The sequence below is a fragment of the Euwallacea fornicatus genome, chromosome 19, assembly GCF_040115645.1.
Source record: "Euwallacea fornicatus isolate EFF26 chromosome 19, ASM4011564v1, whole genome shotgun sequence".
Lineage (NCBI taxonomy): Eukaryota > Metazoa > Arthropoda > Insecta > Coleoptera > Curculionidae > Euwallacea > Euwallacea fornicatus.
The window spans coordinates 1317702-1336604 of NC_089559.1; the positions used below are offsets into that span (position 1 = coordinate 1317702).

The 18903-nt window shown below is 34.3% G+C and overlaps 3 protein-coding genes and 1 long non-coding RNA gene across 4 annotated transcripts; 1 reads left to right on the forward strand and 3 right to left on the reverse strand.

Annotated features, from left to right (window-relative positions):
• Window positions 1-233: 233 nt before the first annotated feature.
• Window positions 234-9043, reverse strand: Pak3 (p21 (RAC1) activated kinase 3). Its single transcript, XM_066293806.1, has 7 exons — window positions 8717-9043; window positions 4724-5054; window positions 4423-4667; window positions 2817-2969; window positions 2481-2760; window positions 1503-1672; window positions 234-1364 (listed from the first exon to the last, which is right to left on the reverse strand). Exons 1-7 carry the CDS (start codon window positions 8781-8783, stop codon window positions 1162-1164), a joined length of 1449 nt encoding a protein of 482 aa, XP_066149903.1. The 5' UTR covers window positions 8784-9043; the 3' UTR covers window positions 234-1161.
• Window positions 9044-10034: 991 nt separating this feature from the next.
• On the reverse strand, window positions 10035-11477 carry RpL10 (ribosomal protein L10). Its single transcript, XM_066293812.1, has 5 exons — window positions 11359-11477; window positions 11183-11214; window positions 10823-10981; window positions 10575-10721; window positions 10035-10456 (listed from the first exon to the last, which is right to left on the reverse strand). The coding sequence occupies exons 2-5, from the start codon at window positions 11203-11205 to the stop codon at window positions 10126-10128; spliced, it is 660 nt and encodes a 219-aa protein (XP_066149909.1). The 5' UTR covers window positions 11206-11214; window positions 11359-11477; the 3' UTR covers window positions 10035-10125.
• Window positions 11478-11741: 264 nt separating this feature from the next.
• On the forward strand, window positions 11742-18424 carry Tsf2 (transferrin 2). Its single transcript, XM_066293799.1, has 14 exons — window positions 11742-11914; window positions 12510-12818; window positions 12875-13017; window positions 13161-13455; window positions 13504-13681; window positions 13741-13965; window positions 14077-14233; window positions 14286-14450; window positions 14647-14734; window positions 14787-14954; window positions 15003-15225; window positions 15582-15769; window positions 16195-16366; window positions 16416-18424. Exons 1-14 carry the CDS (start codon window positions 11842-11844, stop codon window positions 16642-16644), a joined length of 2613 nt encoding a protein of 870 aa, XP_066149896.1. The 5' UTR covers window positions 11742-11841; the 3' UTR covers window positions 16645-18424.
• On the reverse strand, window positions 14283-16506 carry LOC136345474 (uncharacterized). The gene is made up of 2 exons (XR_010733150.1): window positions 16380-16506; window positions 14283-15902 (listed from the first exon to the last, which is right to left on the reverse strand). It is a non-coding gene; the product is annotated as an uncharacterized lncRNA (long non-coding RNA).
• Window positions 18425-18903: the final 479 nt, after the last annotated feature.

Below are 18903 nucleotides of genomic sequence, written 5' to 3' on the forward strand. Positions count from 1 at the left end.
TTAAATCTTGCGGTCGTATTCTTTTGGGAAGGGATTCATGAAATTCAATTGTACCCCCTATGGAGACCCATACGGCGCAAAAGATTTTAAAACTTTACTAAATAAATTGTAAACACTAACTGTCCATTCTTCCCCAATACAGCCGATATGGAAAAACCTTCCTACATTCCCTCCCTCTTATAACACATCGTCTAAATGGAACTTGGCACTAGACAGGCGCGAAAAAACAAACATAATAGACAATAATTTTATTAAAATACTTCTTGCACAATTTAATTTTTTTTAGTTATCAATAAAAACAAATAAAATGTTGCACAGAAACGCGGCCTTTGAGACCACAAGAGCAAACATACGTCGTATAATTAATCACACTCGCACACACCTTTTATTAAAAACACATATAAATCTATATACAATTCCATAAAACTTCATAAAAATTATTATTTAGAATATTGCATACGCGTAACTTAATTCTCTTCGTTTCCTTTTAATTTATAAACATCACGAAATAAACTAAATTTTAAAAGACTTAATTCTAACGGTAAAAACTTACGTTTTGGTACACTATGTTGCATAATGTAGAAAATCCCAAAAAAACACATACTCTCAAATGTGTCAAAAATATACTTCACCAATTTGTCAACTGAGGCAAATGCCGTCAGATTCTACTCCAAATAAGTTCCGAGGAAAATATATGAGTCCCATAACATCTTGTGGGATTTTTTATAATCTGAAACATAGCACACGCGGTAAAATATCTCACAAAAATAGTGGTAGCGATTTGGTCAGTCTTCCATTAAGTAATAATTAAATGCAATGTTTTGGACCCAATAAATGCTACAGGGTGAGCTATAAACTGCTATGGCTGCAAAAAGATTCCCGGATTTTTTTGCGAATTATTGATATCAAGTCACCCTGTATATGTATTTCAAGACTGCTAATGGCAACGATAATTAATATTGTCAAATCACATATCATTGTATTTGTAGAAAAAAATAGTCATTTTTTTCTTGGACTTTTTTCTTGGACTTCAAACGAGATCATGACTAAAAAAATGTGAAGTAGAAAAGTTCTTTTAAGGCTTAATAAAGTGAGTGTATTGGAAAATAGGCGTTACCGCTTGATTTTTTTAGATCAAAACTCGATTCAATCGAGGACGGATTAGTTTTTGTGTAGGATCCTCTTTGCTGCGCGTATTAGCGGCGTGAGGCTGCGCAGTTCCATGCGATTCTGCAAGAACTCATGCTGTAGAAGCGTATCGGCGGTAGCTCTGCTATCGACATCCACTTGTAGGCATTGATCGATGAAGTCTTGGAGGAGAGGAGAGCAGGACTCCCAACGGGTGATTTTCGGTCTGCCATTGGCTGAAAGAAAAATATTTAAGGCCTAATGTTGTAATGATTATTATTATATTTCATTAATTAGATTGATTGAATGTGCACTTGGAAGCCTTTCCTTCTTAACTTTTTAGGAAGTTAATGATAAAGTCAAATTGCACGTACCTGTAATCAAATATAAAGCTCTAATGGGAGGTTCCCGCAAGTAGGGCGGCTCTCCATCCAACATTTCCACAATCATAATGCCCAAACTCCAAATGTCTACCTTCTTTCCATATTTTTGTCTCGTCACCACCTCTGGCGCCATCCAGTAGGGTGTGCCCACCATGGTTTCCCTGGAAAACCATATAGACTTGATAAAAACACGCAATATTACTATATGTCTAAGCGAATCCTGGACATAGGAAATTAACATGGAAAATCAGTTTATATTTTTTTTGTGCCTTCACGAAAATTACCTGACTGAAAAACTTTCACGTGAAGGCCATAGTGCTCAACATCGGCCTTCATTTCGGATTTTTGCAATTTTCTAGTTAGTCATTTTGGCTCAACACACCTCAAAGTAAGAATTAAACAAACACTAAGTTTCGACTCTGACCACTAGTGATCTCGAATGGTAACGCAGGACATTCAAATTTATTAAATTTGGAGGCATTTTAAGCTAAAAAGCTTGTAATTAGACAATTCAAAAAATTGTGGAATATTGGTCGGGCTCGAGTACTATGATCTCCAGTAAAAGTTTTTCGTTTAGATAATCGGTGTTGGTGCCAAAAAGTAAAACTAGTTTCCTATATTAATCTCCCATGCCTAGGCTTCGCCTGGACACCTGATATTATGATTGATATATATAATCAAAAATTAATAAAGTCCTGAATTTTAGAAGTTCCCTTCCCGCACATGTGCGGCAAAGTTCTACTTTTAGCATACAAGTGCGCGCCACAAAGCCACCTCAGTGAACGATTTTAGGACAATATTTCATTGCGAAGCATAGCAGAGATAAAGAGGTCTCTGACATACAACAATGTCAGATAAAATTCTCATTAAATAATACACGGCATTCCTAAAAATGCACATATAAAACCAATGATCATAATTAGTGAAATTTTCTAAAAATACCACAAACCAACCTCTTTTGATATCTACCTTTGTTCATTGCCAATAACATTGGCACAAAAACCGAAATCCGTGACTTTCACGGTACCACCCATGCCCAGAAGCACGTTATCGGACTTGATGTCTCGATGAATGGTGCCTTGATTATGCAGGTAATGGATGGCCTGCAAAACTTCATAGCAGACCGCCGCGATTTGGCCCTCCTTCATTACAGTCTCGGTCACCACGTCAGTCAAGGGACCGCCGTCCAGCAGCTCCATCACCACCCAAAGATGATCGTAATCCACCACAAAAGCGTCCAAGAAGTTTACTATAAACACCAATCGTTAAAACGCGATTTTAAGTGCGGTTTGGTTCAGTTAAAACCTAAGTTTTTATGCTGGAAATCTTTCATTATTTGAATCTCGCTGAGCAGTAGGTCTTTCTTGGACTGCTTCGTCATGTCGATATCTTTTATGGCAACTAATTCCCCGGTTCTCTTATTGGTGGCAGCGAACACCATGCCTGACGCTCCAGATCCTAGAAGATTCCCTACATCTTTATCTTAAAAAATAATCCACAATCCCTGGAAGGGTATTTATTGAAAATTATTCTCAAAATACAAAGTATAAATTTAAAGTATTGTGCGATTACGGCGCTTATTGTGATTTCCTGCTGTAATATTCCTCGAAGCCTTTTCAGAGGGGCTGTACAAAAGGTGGGACCGTATGGACCGTCATTCTGAAGCCCAATAGACTACCTCCAACCAATTGAGTCCACTTTAATTAAACAACAAAAATTTCTAATTTTACTACGTCTCTCGCTATATCTACGAAAGTTGAGTTGCGAAGTGTGAAAAATTCTGAAATCTACTTTATACCTGTCCAATTAGCCCTGTTAAAGATAAAGAAATTCGGGTAAAGTTCCAAATTGTCGCGAATTTTGATAGTCCAATTTTCAAAATTGTAATTTAAGACTATTTTTCGGTTTTTCTAACATACATGATTCAACATATTATCGTGGAGACATTTCAGGGAACGAGAGTATTTTGCAAAATAATAAAAAGATTCTTACAAATAGACCCATAGTCAAAAACGCATGTGCGAATTTTCCATCATGTATATCGAAAATGGTAGGTTTTTGCCTATGGCAAATGTATTTTTAAAAATTATTTTGATGAGTTCTATCGGTCCCTCAAATGCCTCCATGATGATATGTTACACTCTGTAGATACCGTAATGAGTACCGCGCCATCTTTGAAATCGCTGGAAATTTTGTATATAGTAGGCGTTGCAACGCTTGATTTTCAACTGTTTTATTGACCATAATTACTGTCATTGGTGACATTTCCAGTTTTGTGTTATACTTAAATCGACTTAATTTGACGTGAAATCCAGTTTCAGACACAGTCAAAACTACAGAACTGGAAAGTAAATACGTAAAAAGTAGTATTAAAAAATTAGTATAAAAAAGTTAACTACTGAGATCTAAGTAAATTTGCGTCATATTTATTTCTATGATAAATCGTGTGATTAAACGAAATTAGACTTCAGAAATGCAAAATACCAAATGGTTAACTGAAATTTCGAGTTTTAGTGAGAATTTCGGGTTGAGAAAGCACTTTTTACTTGGTTTCACCAAGAAAATTGCGTCTTTTAACATACGAGTTGCGGTACTTCTTGCGCTGGCACGGGTGTTACGCATGGCGATTTGAAACGAATGTAGATTATGTACAATAATCGCAGTCAACAACCTGAAAAATTAACATTCACGTTAAAATGAGATTAATATGAATATTAACGTAAGCTCATGGTGAGGTTTGTGAAACTTGACCCATGCTGAAACCTACGCTTTTTTTACAAATACCATCAACTAGTAAATGTGAGCAATTCAGACCCTTAGTACATAACACAACGTGAGGTACGTTGTGCTTTGACAGGAAAATACAATAATGGACTAATAGTAGTACACATTATAGACATGCCCCACTGACCTAAATCTTTAAGAGTTTTCTCATAGAAGTCATAAGGATCTCCTGGATTGCAAATTTTTTTAATTTCCTTCATATAGTCCTGGTCGGACAGGCCGGACCTGCGCCTGTACAAGTCATCCTCAGTAATACTAGGTTTTCGATATTCTATATCGTCCGCCTCCAGAGTGAGATTTTCTATGCTTTGCGCCAAGATTTTGGTCTGCAGTAAATTATTCACGTCATTTTTTGGCACCACGTACGTCGATCTGTGACAATCACCCTCATATATTACCCCCTAAGCCCTACAATGCACTAAACTTACCGGAAATCCTCGTTCGACTTCTCCGACTCATCCGAAGATAAGTTAGAATCTTTGCTTTTGTGCGCGTCCCGTGACTGCATGTACAAGTCCATTTGTTTAGACTCTTCAGCAATGTCACGTTCAGTGAAAATGTGCTTAATCTCTTGACCATGCTTTTTAACGGAAAAGTTGTAATATTGGAGTACTTTTTTGACCACTTCCGGGTTCTCCTTTTGTTCATCCTTGGTGATCTGAGTGCCCATTTGGCGGAGCCACGAGGTCGGCAGGCCCTGCAGTACCCCATCCGCAGTGACGCTAACGTGAATGTCATGGTTCACATTAGTAGGGGTGCCTGGTGAAAGATATTTTTCTTAATTCAAAAATACTTATGTCTTTCATTATACGATTTGAAGTGAAAACCCTTCGAAATTTTCCCAAATAATAACTTTAATTGTGAGATACATATTGTTAAAAAACTATAATTTTAACACTCTCATGAATTTAAAACCTCATGAGCGTAGTACAATGCAAAATATTCTCGTTATTTAATTTGCTTGATTTGATCGATTTGTGATCTTTAAATCTACCAGGTAAGATCAGGCCTCACTATAATAAGGGAAGAAGCATTGTGACAATTTGAAAAATACGTATGTGAATTTGGAAAACATAAAAATTTAAAAATAGCTGGGCTGGAAAATATTTATTTATATCATTTTCTCTGTGCACCTAATTTTATATTTATCTTACGTGTGTCATAGTTTGCTTCTTTAATGTGTTTGTAATCTTTATTAGTACCTATTAGCAATTATATTACTTTTGGATAATACTAATCATAGGAAACTGTTGTAGGCAAATGTAGTTTGTAGGGAGTACTGCTGATTTGCTATCTTTCAATAAAAATTACATCAGCAGATTCATTCATTCATTGATAATTCAATCATTGATAAGCTAGTTTCAAAGGTTTCAATTGGTATTATTATCCTCTTTAGTAAATAATTTAAGGAAAACTAAATTTAAAAATAAACATAAAACACATGAAACATTTTTTAAACTTTTCTAATTCTAAAGCAGAATTCAAATGAGTATTAAATTGCATATATTTGCCACGAATTCAGCGAATCCTGTATCTCTTAAGAATTAAAAGATCCCCATACATTCCTGTGAATTTGCAGCACTATGTATGTATAAACGTATATATGAATATATAAGAAAAGGAATTTGTAAGGAAATTTATATATGCCAAATTGTTGTTGCCGACAGGAATAAATTTATAATTAATGTAAAATTCATGAGAGTCCAGTTTAAGTAAACCAAGCTTAAGCTGTGATGCATCAACTTGGCCCAGGAGTAGTAATCACCACAAATATTTTATCTAGTCTATAATAACCCTATGAGCTGATAAATTATATCAGTATAATATATACTGGGTGTCCCATTTAAAGTTGTCATTGAAGATTACTTAGAAATGGTAATTTGAATTAAAAAAAGTTTTATTTAGAAATTAGCCGGTAAAGAGGGTGACATGTCCTGAAGATAGTGACTTTTAGTCAAAATTTCATTTTAATGTGATTTCAAACACAACTCTCTCTTCAAATGGCAACCCCGTATTTTTTTACAGATCCTTGTAGACCTTCAAAAAATGAATATCTTTTATTTTAACAATTTTTTGGTTAAACGTTTTGCTGCAAAGTTGATTTTTGTCCAATTTTCGAAATAGATGAAATAATCACATTTTTTTTTTAATACAAAAGTTTGGCAATGCATATCCTGTTTAAATCTCATAACAATTCATCTATCTAATAAAAAGAAATTATTTCTATGAAAAAAAAAAATTCTTAAATCTCCTCAGGTTTGCGTTTGTCTTATAACGAGGTCTACAGAAAAACGATATTCCTTTTTCGAGAATTAATCGAATTGTTTTGTGTGAAATTATATTAAAAATTATTCTTTCCATTTCAAAATCAGATCATTGAAATGGATCACTACACTTTAGATAAATAATTTGAAATATTTTTATTTATGGAAAAGCTGGAAGAAATATTAGTTGGGCAGTAGAGCTTTATGTTGAGAGATTTCCAGATGAAAGAGTTTCCTATTGGACGGCTTTCAACAGTGTTGTTAAAAATTTAAAATAAATGAAAACGATGGAAACATAAAAACGCAATCACTCCCGAAGTGCAACACATGAAAGCAATTAAATAGCAGTTCTTGCAGCTGTTCCCTTCGATTCCCGTGTAAGTTGTCTTCAAATTACTGCTGACTCAGGAATATCAAACACAAATGTCGAAAGAATTTTGAATGGGAATAAATACCATCCTTACCACATTTCTTTACATGAGGAACTCCATGAAACTAATTTTGAAAACCGAGTCAATTTTTAAAATTGGACAAGGCAGCAATTAAATCAAAATGCGAATTTCTTCTTCAACGTTTTGCTCACATTCACAAAACATGGTGCAATGAATCGTCATAATCTGCATTTTTGGAATGCTCTAAACCCACACTGACCTAGAGAAGTTGAATATCAAAGACCATGGTCAGTAAAAGTATGATGGAGTATTATTGGGGAATACTCAATCAGACCTTTCTTCATTGAAGGAAACTTGAATGAAGAAATGTATTGCAATTTCGTTCGTAATTTTCCGGAATTGTTAGAAAACGTTCTACTTGTGATCAGACGGGTGATGTGGTATCAGCATGACGGCTATGCAGCCCATTTTACTAGAATGTCTTGTGAGATTCTGAATGAAATGTATCCAAGTCGATGGACTGGATGAGGCGGTTCAGTAAACTAGCCTCCTAGGTCACCTGATCTGACCTCACCAGATTTTTTCCTTTAGGGTTTTTTAAAAGATAATGCTTATGCAGAAGTACCAACAACTGCAGATGACATAAAAAGGAGAATTGAAAATTCATGTCAATTGATAAACAGGAAGAAATGCAGAGTAAATAATTCTTTTCAAATAAGAGTTGAGATGAGTTTGGAGCAGGAAGGACATTCTTTTGAACATTTGCCTCCATAAGTTTCTCAAATCAGGATTTTTAATTACTTTTTCAAATTAAAAAAAAAATTATTCTTTATAGAAATATATATTTTTTTAACTTGATGAAAGGATTGTTATGAGTTTTAAACAGTTTATATATTGCAAAACTTTTCTAGAAAAAAAAATGCAACATTTTCAACTTTCTCAAAAATTGGACAACAATCAAGGATAAGTCTGCAACAAAACTTTTAATTAAAAAAATATTCTAATAAATGATATTCGTTTTTTGAAGGTGTATATGGATCTGTAAAAAAAATACAGGGTTATCATTTGAAAAAAAAACTTACCCTTTAAATGACATTTTGGCTAAGTCTCTATCTTCATGACATGTCCCTCTCTTTACCGGACAAATTTTATTTGAATTTTTTTTCATACAAGATACAATTTTTGAGTAATCTTTAATCATAGCTTTAAATGAGACACCCTGTATATTACTATCTATATACAGTTCATAATAAAAATGTTGAGTGATTTTCAAGTTTTAACACCCTGTCTCAGAAAGGAAGGATTTTAGGGAATATGTTTATGTAAAGTGTTTGTCTTAATAAGAGACAAGAAGTCACTGGCCAAATGTTTTATTACACTTTACATAGTTCTTAGATGCTGGAAATATGTCAAATTTGTCACTGGATAATAACAGGGCTGTTTCAACAAACTATTGGAAGATAAATTGATTTTAGTTAGAATTAGCTAAGACTAAAAACAGTGTATAAGTAGGCTTACCCCTATTCTACCTTTATCACACCTAAAACTACCTTTCTAATACTTCCTGATTTTTACAATTTTTTCATAGAATAACCACTGTACAATTTCATATACCACGCGCCCCTGGTTATCACATCTATAGGCAATGTGAAATGGAACATGAAAATTAACAATTAGCCGAAATGAATCAATCTCGTAATATAACTTAGGGACATACATAAGTAAACTAAAAGCTTCAAGTCTGGCTGTATGCATTAATACTTACCTATAATAGTGGCAATTCGCTCTTCTTCCCTGGGCTTTTTCCTCTTAAATATATTAACAAAACTCATGTTGACAGAGGGCTAGGATGTAAGGATAGGGGACTGAACTTAATTTTCCTTATAAAGGAGTTGTTCAGGATCAATTAGTGTACAGAGAAAGCAACCGAATGATCATTTGGAACAGAGTAATAGTCACTTTAAAACAGATTTCCTATTAGACATTGTGAAACTTTTTAAGAAACGAAAAAAAATCATAAGAATGGAAAATGAAGGTAAAATTCAAAAGATGACACACACCCTTTTGTGTGTTTTTTCTATTTTGATATTTGTCAGATTGACACAGAACTGTGACGTAAAGGTTCAGGTACGTATAAGTCATCGCCGGAAGCGGGTTCCGTAATATGGTTATAGTTTCAGATTTAAATGGTTCTGGGAACTCAAAGTGAATTCAGACACCCACATCGGTGCGTTCATACTATAGAATTTAGAGAAAAAAAAATAGAAGTTTTTTCACGCTTATCAATAAATATTCTCATGAGGTTCTTCGCAGAATATAAATAAGGTGGCCGAGTGGCTTGAAGAGAAAGATGCAAACGCCCTTTAATAATTAAACGGTACCATTTGAATGATTAGAATTGGGTGTAGATGCTAAATTATGTTGTTTCATGAACTAGATAGTTTATTTCGATTTTAAATCTACAATATGAATTATTTAATTAAACAGGACTTTCGACTCCCTTCTAGAATGTTTTTTCCTGACTATGAACCTTACTGCATTAATACCTTTAACTTGAAAATACTACACTTTTTTTACAAACTAATAAAAAATGTGAAGTATTATAATTCTATAATTCCTCCATAATCGATTCCAATTCGAATTAAGTTAAATTTCTTTTGCATATATTGTTAAGACGAGCGTCCGACGCAGCTAAAAACATATCAAGGAGCTACCTTATTGTGGGACGTTTCTACTACAAACAGTTTAATGTCAGGTGAAAATATAATGAAAATCAAGTGATTGTAATAAATATTCTAACTGTAATTTAACAGCGATTATCACACACAAAAATCTAGGTATTTTTCTCCAGTTTTCCTTCCTTATGTCGCATTAATTTTCTGACCACTGATATCCTGAGAAGTGGCGCTTATTATTTGTTAAACTTAGAAATTTTTTGATTCTTTGCTTTCAGTTGCATGTTGTTTTTAAGCAACTCATTAAAATTTTCTCCTTTTTCTCAAATAGGTATTCTACATTCTTAACTTTTCAATGGGACCTCATATATTAAAATATAAAAATTCAACAAATAAAATCACTAAAAATGGGAATAAAACCACACTTTATTTGTCAACATCATTGTTGCTCAATAAGTGTTGCTTTTCACAAAACAACACTCATCGAAGAAGAGGAACTTTATTGAGAAAGAAGTTCCTCTTGCACCTTCTTCCAGTTGCTCAAAGGTCCATGTTCAGGCCTGTACTGGACGTTGCAACCGTCGTGAGCAAGACGTCCTTGACTTTTCAAATCTTCATACACGTCTCTCTCATACTTTGTGAAGCCAAACTTCTTGGATACGTAGATTTTCTGACGTCCAGGGAACTTGAACTTAGCACGACGTAAAGCTTCAATCACTTGAGCCTTAAAACGGTCAGTGGAACGCACACTCATAATTGGTTGACCAATGCGGACCCGCGCCACCGTGCCTTGGGGTTTACCAAAAGCACCTCTCATTCCTGTTTGGAGCCTGAACAAAAAATGGTAATCAGAATATTTTGAAAAATTCAGGGTTAAATTAGAATAATGAAAGATTATCTACAAAAAATTCTCTGCAAGCTGATCTTTCCATTAATTTCTTGTCTTACCTATCAGCTCCAGCACATGATAACATCTTATTGATTCTGATCACATGGAATGGATGTAGCCGCATACGAATATGGAACTGGTCCTTGCCACAGTTTTTCACTAGGTATTTGTTACAGCAAATACGACCTGCTTCCAAAGCCTCTGAACTGTGAAAGAAATTTTAGGCTTCAAAGTCAATTTTTGCATGAATTGTAAACCAGTAGTTGAAATTAAAAAAATATATTTTAAATTCATTTAGGTCACTTACCTGAGTTGTTCATATTCATCAGATACCAAGTGAACACACAGGGGGAAATCATCTACTGAGGCTTTTTTTTTACCTAAATCAAAGATACGAATTTTGGGATCAGGGACACCACGGCAGAAACGTGACTTTGGGTACGGCTTGTTCTTGCAATAGCGATAACTGAAATAATAAAACAATGGTTATGTTGTTAGTGTTTTTGAATTGTAAGTTATTTTGATTTGGGTATTTAAATTTTTTAATGTTGTGCAATAATTAAAAGCTTAAACGAAAATTAGAGATCTTTCCTAAAAAATTTTATGAGTAAAAACTTAAAAATTTTTCTTAAGAAAAAACTGGTAAAATTGTTATTAGTCGTCTTACCATCTTGCGGGACGGCGCCCCATGTTTGACGCCTGAAACGAAACAAAACAAACCACTTTAGCGCCTAAATATTACCAAATATTAATGTTAAAGATATTTGACTACACATTTTTTTTTGGTATATTTTAATATTACATAAGATGATTTAGAATTTATTGCATTTATTTCATACAAACCTTATAGTATTCTATACGGCAACACAAAGAAAAGGAAGACGTTCGGATTTTGTTTTAATGCTTGACGTCAACGTCAACGTACCGTCGTCAATCGCGTTGTTGCCGCGACACGATGACTGGATTATCTATGAGAGTTCGCCTTAAAAAGGAATTGGAATATTATAGTAATAAGACATAATAAGAAGCAGGATGAGATTAATTCAAATTTTCTATGTTTTTTTGTACTGAAACTGCAGGTGTTTCAATAAATTTACTTAATAGCTATTGAAAAATTAGTAGGATAACAGTGGCGTATTGAATCTTCTAACTTACTAATTTGTATTGCCATATTTCTAGATATATTGGAGTATTTCATTTGACGTGATGCATCTGACATGATCTAAACTAAAAATCTAACCTCACACTAAACAAGATGTCAACAACAGTTTTCAGTTGCATTTTATATTTTTGAATCAAAGTTTTATTATGTTAAATTATTAGAATATGATAATAATGTATAACAAAATGCTCTCTTACCGTATAATACTCTTATTTTGTTTATTTGAGATCATCCCAGGTATGTCCTACTCATAGTAATATACCACACAAGTGGGTCCATTTCAGCCTCAATAATTATTCCAAAATTATTTAAATTACAATTAAATTGCCATTTTCGACTCCGATTAGTATCCACCTTTTGTTAATTAACTCATTTTAAACTTACGTACTTATTAGAATTAAAACTTAACTTGGCTTATTGGCTGTTTCTTTAACAGATTACCACACCCTACTTGCTGGTTTGTTTGTAATACTTTACATTACGTTTTGGAAAAATGGCCCTCTTTTGCCTATATTTAAAACAAGGCAAATTATAAACCTGATTTAAAAAATGACTCAATAGTGCTCTTTTAGAGATCATCAAAACAACTTTTTCTAAACCTACCTTTTTGTATATGATTTCATAATTTAGACACCAAAAATTTAGATACAAGCAAGAAAAGTTTATCTCTTTAAATGAAAATTTTTGGATGTTGCAATAAAACATTTTTTATAATTTAAATTGTTTTTTTACTTGTAGTCAAACAGGGACCATTTCTTTCTGAAATGCTATGTAGGTTCTGTTGTTAAAATTTTTTATTTCTTTTTGGTTTAATTAACATTCCATTACACAGCTCAAAACTACTGGAAAGTAAAGCAAATCGAAGACAAACAACCACCCAAAGAACTAAAAATAATCTGGTGCACAATAAACGTCAATGAGACAAAAAAATGCGAAGGCCTACTTCAAGCAAATGAAAGAGACCAGATCCGAGTGGGATATGAAACCATTAAAATTGAGTGTTTGCAGGCTTCAAATAAGGATGAATGTATGAATCTTTTGGATGAAGAGAAAGCCACAATGACAACCTTGGATGCAGGGCAGGCTTTTGTGGGAGGGCGCTATCACAGTTTAGTACCCATTGCCCAGGAAGTTTTAGAGGGTATTTTAAATTATATTTGTTTGTTTGCCGTTTGATCTAGATGTGTGCTTATTTAGGGGGATTCACCCATTACTATGCTGTGGCTGTGGTGAAAACTGGGGGCTTGAGTGATGTTGTTTCACTAAGAGATTTAAAAGGAAAAAGGGCTTGTTTTGCTGGAGTTGAAACTTATGCTGGGTGGATGCTTCCAGTTAGCACCGTAAGTTATAAAAATAGTTGTGAAAAATGTACATTCATAAAAACACTGTTGTTACTTGTAATATTTAAAAAATATAAACATCTCTGATATGTTCAATCTTGTAACTAATAAGTAACTGTACATTAAAATTATCTTTCAATTAGTTAATGAAAGAGGGTATTATGGATATCATTGACTGCAACAATCATGTGAAAACTGCCAGCAATTTCTTTGGGTCTTCATGCTCCATCAACTGTCTCTCAGACAAATACAATCCAATTGGGGATAATGCAGACAAGCTTTGTCAATTATGTGTGGGTTCTATTCCTGGCAAATGGTGTACTGATGCAGACCCTTATGCAGGATATAATGGGGCCTTCAGGTGTTTATTACAAACAGGGGAAATTGCCTTTATTCGTCACACAACTGTACCTGATCTACTGAGAACTAGGGAGTTTGGTAAGTTATTGGAGGATTGCTTTTAATTACTAGAATAGGAATGTGCAGGTGGAATCCGAGAGCACCAATTTGAGTTGCTTTGCAAAGATGGCAGCAGAAGGCCTTTAGGTGATTATCAAAGCTGTCATTGGGGTGAAGTGCCTTCTGATGCTGTTGTTGTTTCATCAGCAGTACCTTTTGATATAAGGGATAAGTATCAGCAGTTTTTGATGTCCTTTGCTGAGAGGTGACCTAAGACTATTCTTTACATTTTTGTTTTTTTTTAATATCTTAATTTTTCTCAAGATATTCAAAGTATGGTCACCGCCAGCCAGACACCAGTCAACGCGAATCTAACCATGAAAACTTTGGTAATCACCTTGACATTAATCAGGACCAGTTTAATCGCGACCGGCCTCTTTACAACCGGTACGATGATCAGCAAAACTACCCTAATCGCCAGTATAACCAATACAATACCAAAACACAGCAAAGAAATCGCAGACAGCAGGATCAGTGGGATCAAAACAGGTAGGTAATGCAGTGATTCAGTAAATCATTCTCCACTAACACAAGAATAAATTCAGTATACTATAGACCAGCTGAAAGGAACATTTTTCTTATAAAAAATATTGTTTTCAGATACAACTCGCCTGATTATAGCACATACACAACGAATAATAATAATAATGATGCCCATGACAGAAATGGCACTTCTAGGGATTTCAACTATTATGAGCACTTTGATCTGTTTGAGTCTTCTCCACGATATGGAGACCATGGAAACTTGTTATTTCAGGTCTAAATCTCCGCTGTAAAGAAGGAAAAATGATAAATTTGAATTCCAACAGGATTCGACGACCGGAATAGCCGTCGTTCCTGAGCAACTCCAAACTTATGAAGCCTTTTTGGGTGAATCTCATGAAAAAATAATGGAGGTGCGTCGTTGTCCTGTCAATAAAATGACACTGTGCGTTACTTCTGACGAGGAGAAGAACAAATGCGTTAAAATGAGGGTAGGATATTCCTTTTAGTGCCCCCCCACTTTTGCGAAATTGAGACACGAATGGTTTTGTCGGGATATTCTTGTTTAATATTAAAATCAGTGGCGTTATGTGTTAATGATAACACAAATTAAGTTTCACATAGCTATAAAATTTTATAAGACTGAATTAAGATTAGAACAAATAACGAGATTTAAACAAATTACAGACGGCGTTAGAAGCCCAACTCCTGAAGCCCCATCTAGACTGCTACAAGGGCCATTCCCAAATTCATTGTATGCAAGCCATTAGGCAGGGTAAATGTGAACAACCCTTAATTCTGCCTTGCCTTTATTGTTTCTTATATAGGAACAGCCGACGTTACCGTTTTAGACGCGAGCGACGTTTACACTGCAGGTTTAAACTACGAATTGATCCCGTTTATAAGTGAAGTTTACAATTTGGAAGACGCGGATTATTACGTGGTGGCGGTGGCCAAAGAGTCCGACCCTGATACTGAGCTTACATACTTAAGAAGTAAGCTTCACATTATCAGAAAAATCTCAATTTAACCTGTATTTTTAGCCAAGAATACGTGTCATGGGGGCATAAATACAGCAGCGGGTTGGGTGTATCCTTTGGCGTTTTTGATCAGTAATAGTTGGATCAGGCCGTATGGATGCAACAGTATTAGAGCGGCTGCTGAGTATTTCACAAAAAGCTGCGTTCCCGGAGCGATTAGTACCGAGTACAATACGGGAGTTCCCTATGATAATATGTGTGATTTGTGTCACGGGGCCAGTTCCAGGTAAAAAATTTGATCTATACATTCTACAATTGGCCTTAAAACAAGCTTTATACGTAACAGAATAGTAATTTTTATTTTATATATGAGAGATTTGAAGTAAATGACGAACATTTTGAACGTCACTTGATATGTATCCCTGTGGTATGTTTTTCGAAAACAAAAATAAGGACGAAGGCCAACGACAAGAAGGCTTTAGATTTGTTCAGAAATTTGTTAATATGCTTGAAATTTTTTACTCAACCCTTATAAAATCAGAATTATACCAGGACTTTGTAAAAAATTTAAATATAATTTTTCCATAAATGCGTCAGTAGTTTAGTAAAAAAAAGAGGTTTTAAGATTTAATCTCTTTTCAGATATTGCCGTCGCGACGCCTCGGAAGATTATTATGGCCATACCGGTGCCTTCAGATGCCTGGTGGAGGGAGGAGGGCACGTGGCTTTTGTGAAGCACACCACGGTGTTTGAAAACACCGGGGGTAAAAAACGAGACTGGTGGGTACGGGATAACCTCCTAGAAGACTTCGAGCTGTTGTGTCCGGATGGTAAGGAATGTCCTTTCCAATTCACTGTTCTTTTGTCTGGCGCAAACGATGATTTATTCCGCGTGCCAAACCGTCCAACTCCAATTAAAGTGAAAATGTAAATGTATCTTTCCTTGTTCTTATATCTCTATATCTGTAAGAAACAAAATTTTTATAGAGACAAATTGTTACAAAAATCTCGTATAGAAAATTTGTTTCTGTCTTAAATTTTTTTTTGCGACAAATTTAAGAAGTTGTGGAAATGAAGTGAAATGAAGTTAAAGTGAAGAATTTGTTTCTCACAAATTTTCACAACGAATTTCTATTGAAAATTGATCTCTTCCATTCATGGGACAAAAAGTTCCTTAGTTTGGCGTTGGGCATTAATCCGTGGAAGGAAAAGTAACCTTTTTTTTATTTGTACCGTGAATATTTAACTATTTCAGGCACAAGAGCGGAAGTGAACGAGTATAAAAAATGTAACTTAGGGAAGGTTAAAGCCAACGCCGTGGTGACCAGAGGAGGTTACGACTACAACGACACTCAAATCGATGCCTACGTCAATTTGTTCATGTATGCTCAAACGTTCTATGGGAGAAAAACCGTAAATGAATTTAGGTAATTTTTAAACCTTTTCAAAGTATTCTAAATATCACCGCAATGTCAGCTTTAGCATGTTTACGTCGGAGTCTCCACACGCAGATCTGATCTTCCAGGATGCCACCACTCAACTGAAGGTGATCCCCCCGAGTAAACGGTACTACTCATCGTATTTGGGCTCCAATTTCATGAGGGCTCGCCGCGTTGTCGATTGTCATGCTGCAGGTCCATCCAATGTTGCTGCAATAGTGCTAACATTATTCAGTTGTTTTTTAGCCATTGTGATTGGCCATTGAGCAAAGAACGGTTCTGATATTTTAAAGCAATTGTATCTACAATCATTTCAAATGGAATCTCCTAGTTATTTAATTTCGGATTTTTTTACATCGCCATTGCTTGTGAAAGTATAAACTTTGAGACTGAAATAGTTGTAAACACAATACAAAGTTCTGGGTTATTCCAACCTATAAAAGTCTCCATTTGTGGAGAAAAGCAGCACATACTTCCATAATATGCTGATCATTTTTTGATAAACTTGGTTTGAAAAAGGAAAGATGAGTGACACTACTCGTATTCGATTCAGCGTGTGATACTTTCACGTTATAAATATTATTAATTTTCATTGGTCATACTGTTACTTACTCACAGTCAAGAATTTACGAAATTCACCAAAATATTTAACAATTTGGTTAGTCATACTTTAGATTCTGAAAAGTTATAATTTGTATTCGTTTCATTTCTTCAAACATTTTCTTAGCAACTTTGAAATATCAGATTATATTGTAGCCGTGTAAATTTTACTGATATCGAATCATTCTTGAAACGAGGAATTTAATATTTATCGAGTGTACATTAACCGAATATACAACATGTCTGAACGTAGTGTCATCAGTTCAATCACGTATTCAAAATAAAATGAAAATTGGATATAAACATACATATATGCAACTTAGCTTTAAATCTGATGTTTATTTAATGAAACAGAGTATCCACCGGTTAGTTAAATTCCAATTTTCTTGAAAACTTTTAGATATGTGGACTTTTAACAGGAGTTGGGCACTTTTAAAGCACTGCTCCGCTTGTATTGCCCGCCCCTGGAAAACGTGGCAGTTTCGTTTTAAAGGTTCAAAAAGAGCACGAAAAGTTACAAGTAAGTACAAATTTTCAATACCTAATTTCGAAACGGTTGGAAAATTACAATAAAAAACTATCATCAGAAACTAATCTTTTATGCTCTGTATATCAAAACGAGGCGCCTTTGGATACATGTTTATAAAAGTTTTTTCATATTTTGGGGTCTAAAATACGTGATGGAGTTTATGGCACTATGTTCAGGGACATTTTGTATAAGATATGTAATAAAATTATATAATTTGGATAAAAACTATATCGTAACATTTACCATATTGATAAGAATCAGCAATCTTGGTCATTTGAGATTTCTTCACAATGTGATGATAAAACTTTTTGTAATTTGATCCATTTTCAAACACCCCTTTTGCAATTAATTTAATCTCTATGAAGTAAACGTTGTTTATGTTAGCAATACATTCAATAATTTGTCGTGTGTATGATAGGAAATATTTTTTTATCGGTCCAATATTTGAGTCAAGGTTTTCCGTGAAAGTATTGATAACATTAGTTAGCGCATGCATGCGTGATGTGGTGCTGCTTTCTTGCCTAAATCCGATTGTGCAGCTAGTAGTACCATCCATTAATTGCAGGTAGTTAATACAAATAATATAATTATAGTGTCAAGCAAATATTAATTAAACTAAGGCTGTAAATGTTATTATTGATGAAACAAAGTGCACTTAGTAAATGTAGTCCGTCCACTGTATGTTTGAAATTAATACTATACAATAGTATTTTTTTGTAAAAACTATTTTTTATGACTTTTTTAAAACTATTTTATGTAAAACATTTTATATTTTTATCTATTGTGATTATAAAACCTGCAGTTAACGGGGGGTTAACTCTCTACTTAACTGCAAGTTTATAGCTGCAACCATTTCTTTAGTTATTTAGCGATTTTGAACTAACAATTATTCGAAGTAAAAATGATATTTGATATTACTAAGCGTACGTGCAATGCCTACCTGGAAACCCAATATTTCCCAAATTGGAGTACCTTCACTGTTTTTGAATTAAATTAAAGTTTTTGTGAAAGTTTAGATGGGCATTCGTGGAAAAACGTCACTTACCATTATCGAAAAAAATTAAAATTCTTAGCACTATTTTATCAAAATGGTCTTGATATGGTAGTGAATGGAAAAGGGATAGGTCCGAAATGACGGTACGTTGATGCACTTTCCACAAGTCTATTTAACGGATCTGTGGAGAAACGTGAATTTTGTTTCTTCGGGGCGTCACTGTTTGTTGTATATATGAAACTGTATGATTTAATGGTTTAAAGTACTACAATATGATAACATCGGGTACCTTCAACCCCGATTACTTGTATCTCAGAAAAATATAGTTGACAAGATGGAAATAATATTTATGGGCATTGAACTTTTTAAAGGAAATGGCCAGTGGTCTATCTATTTTAATAT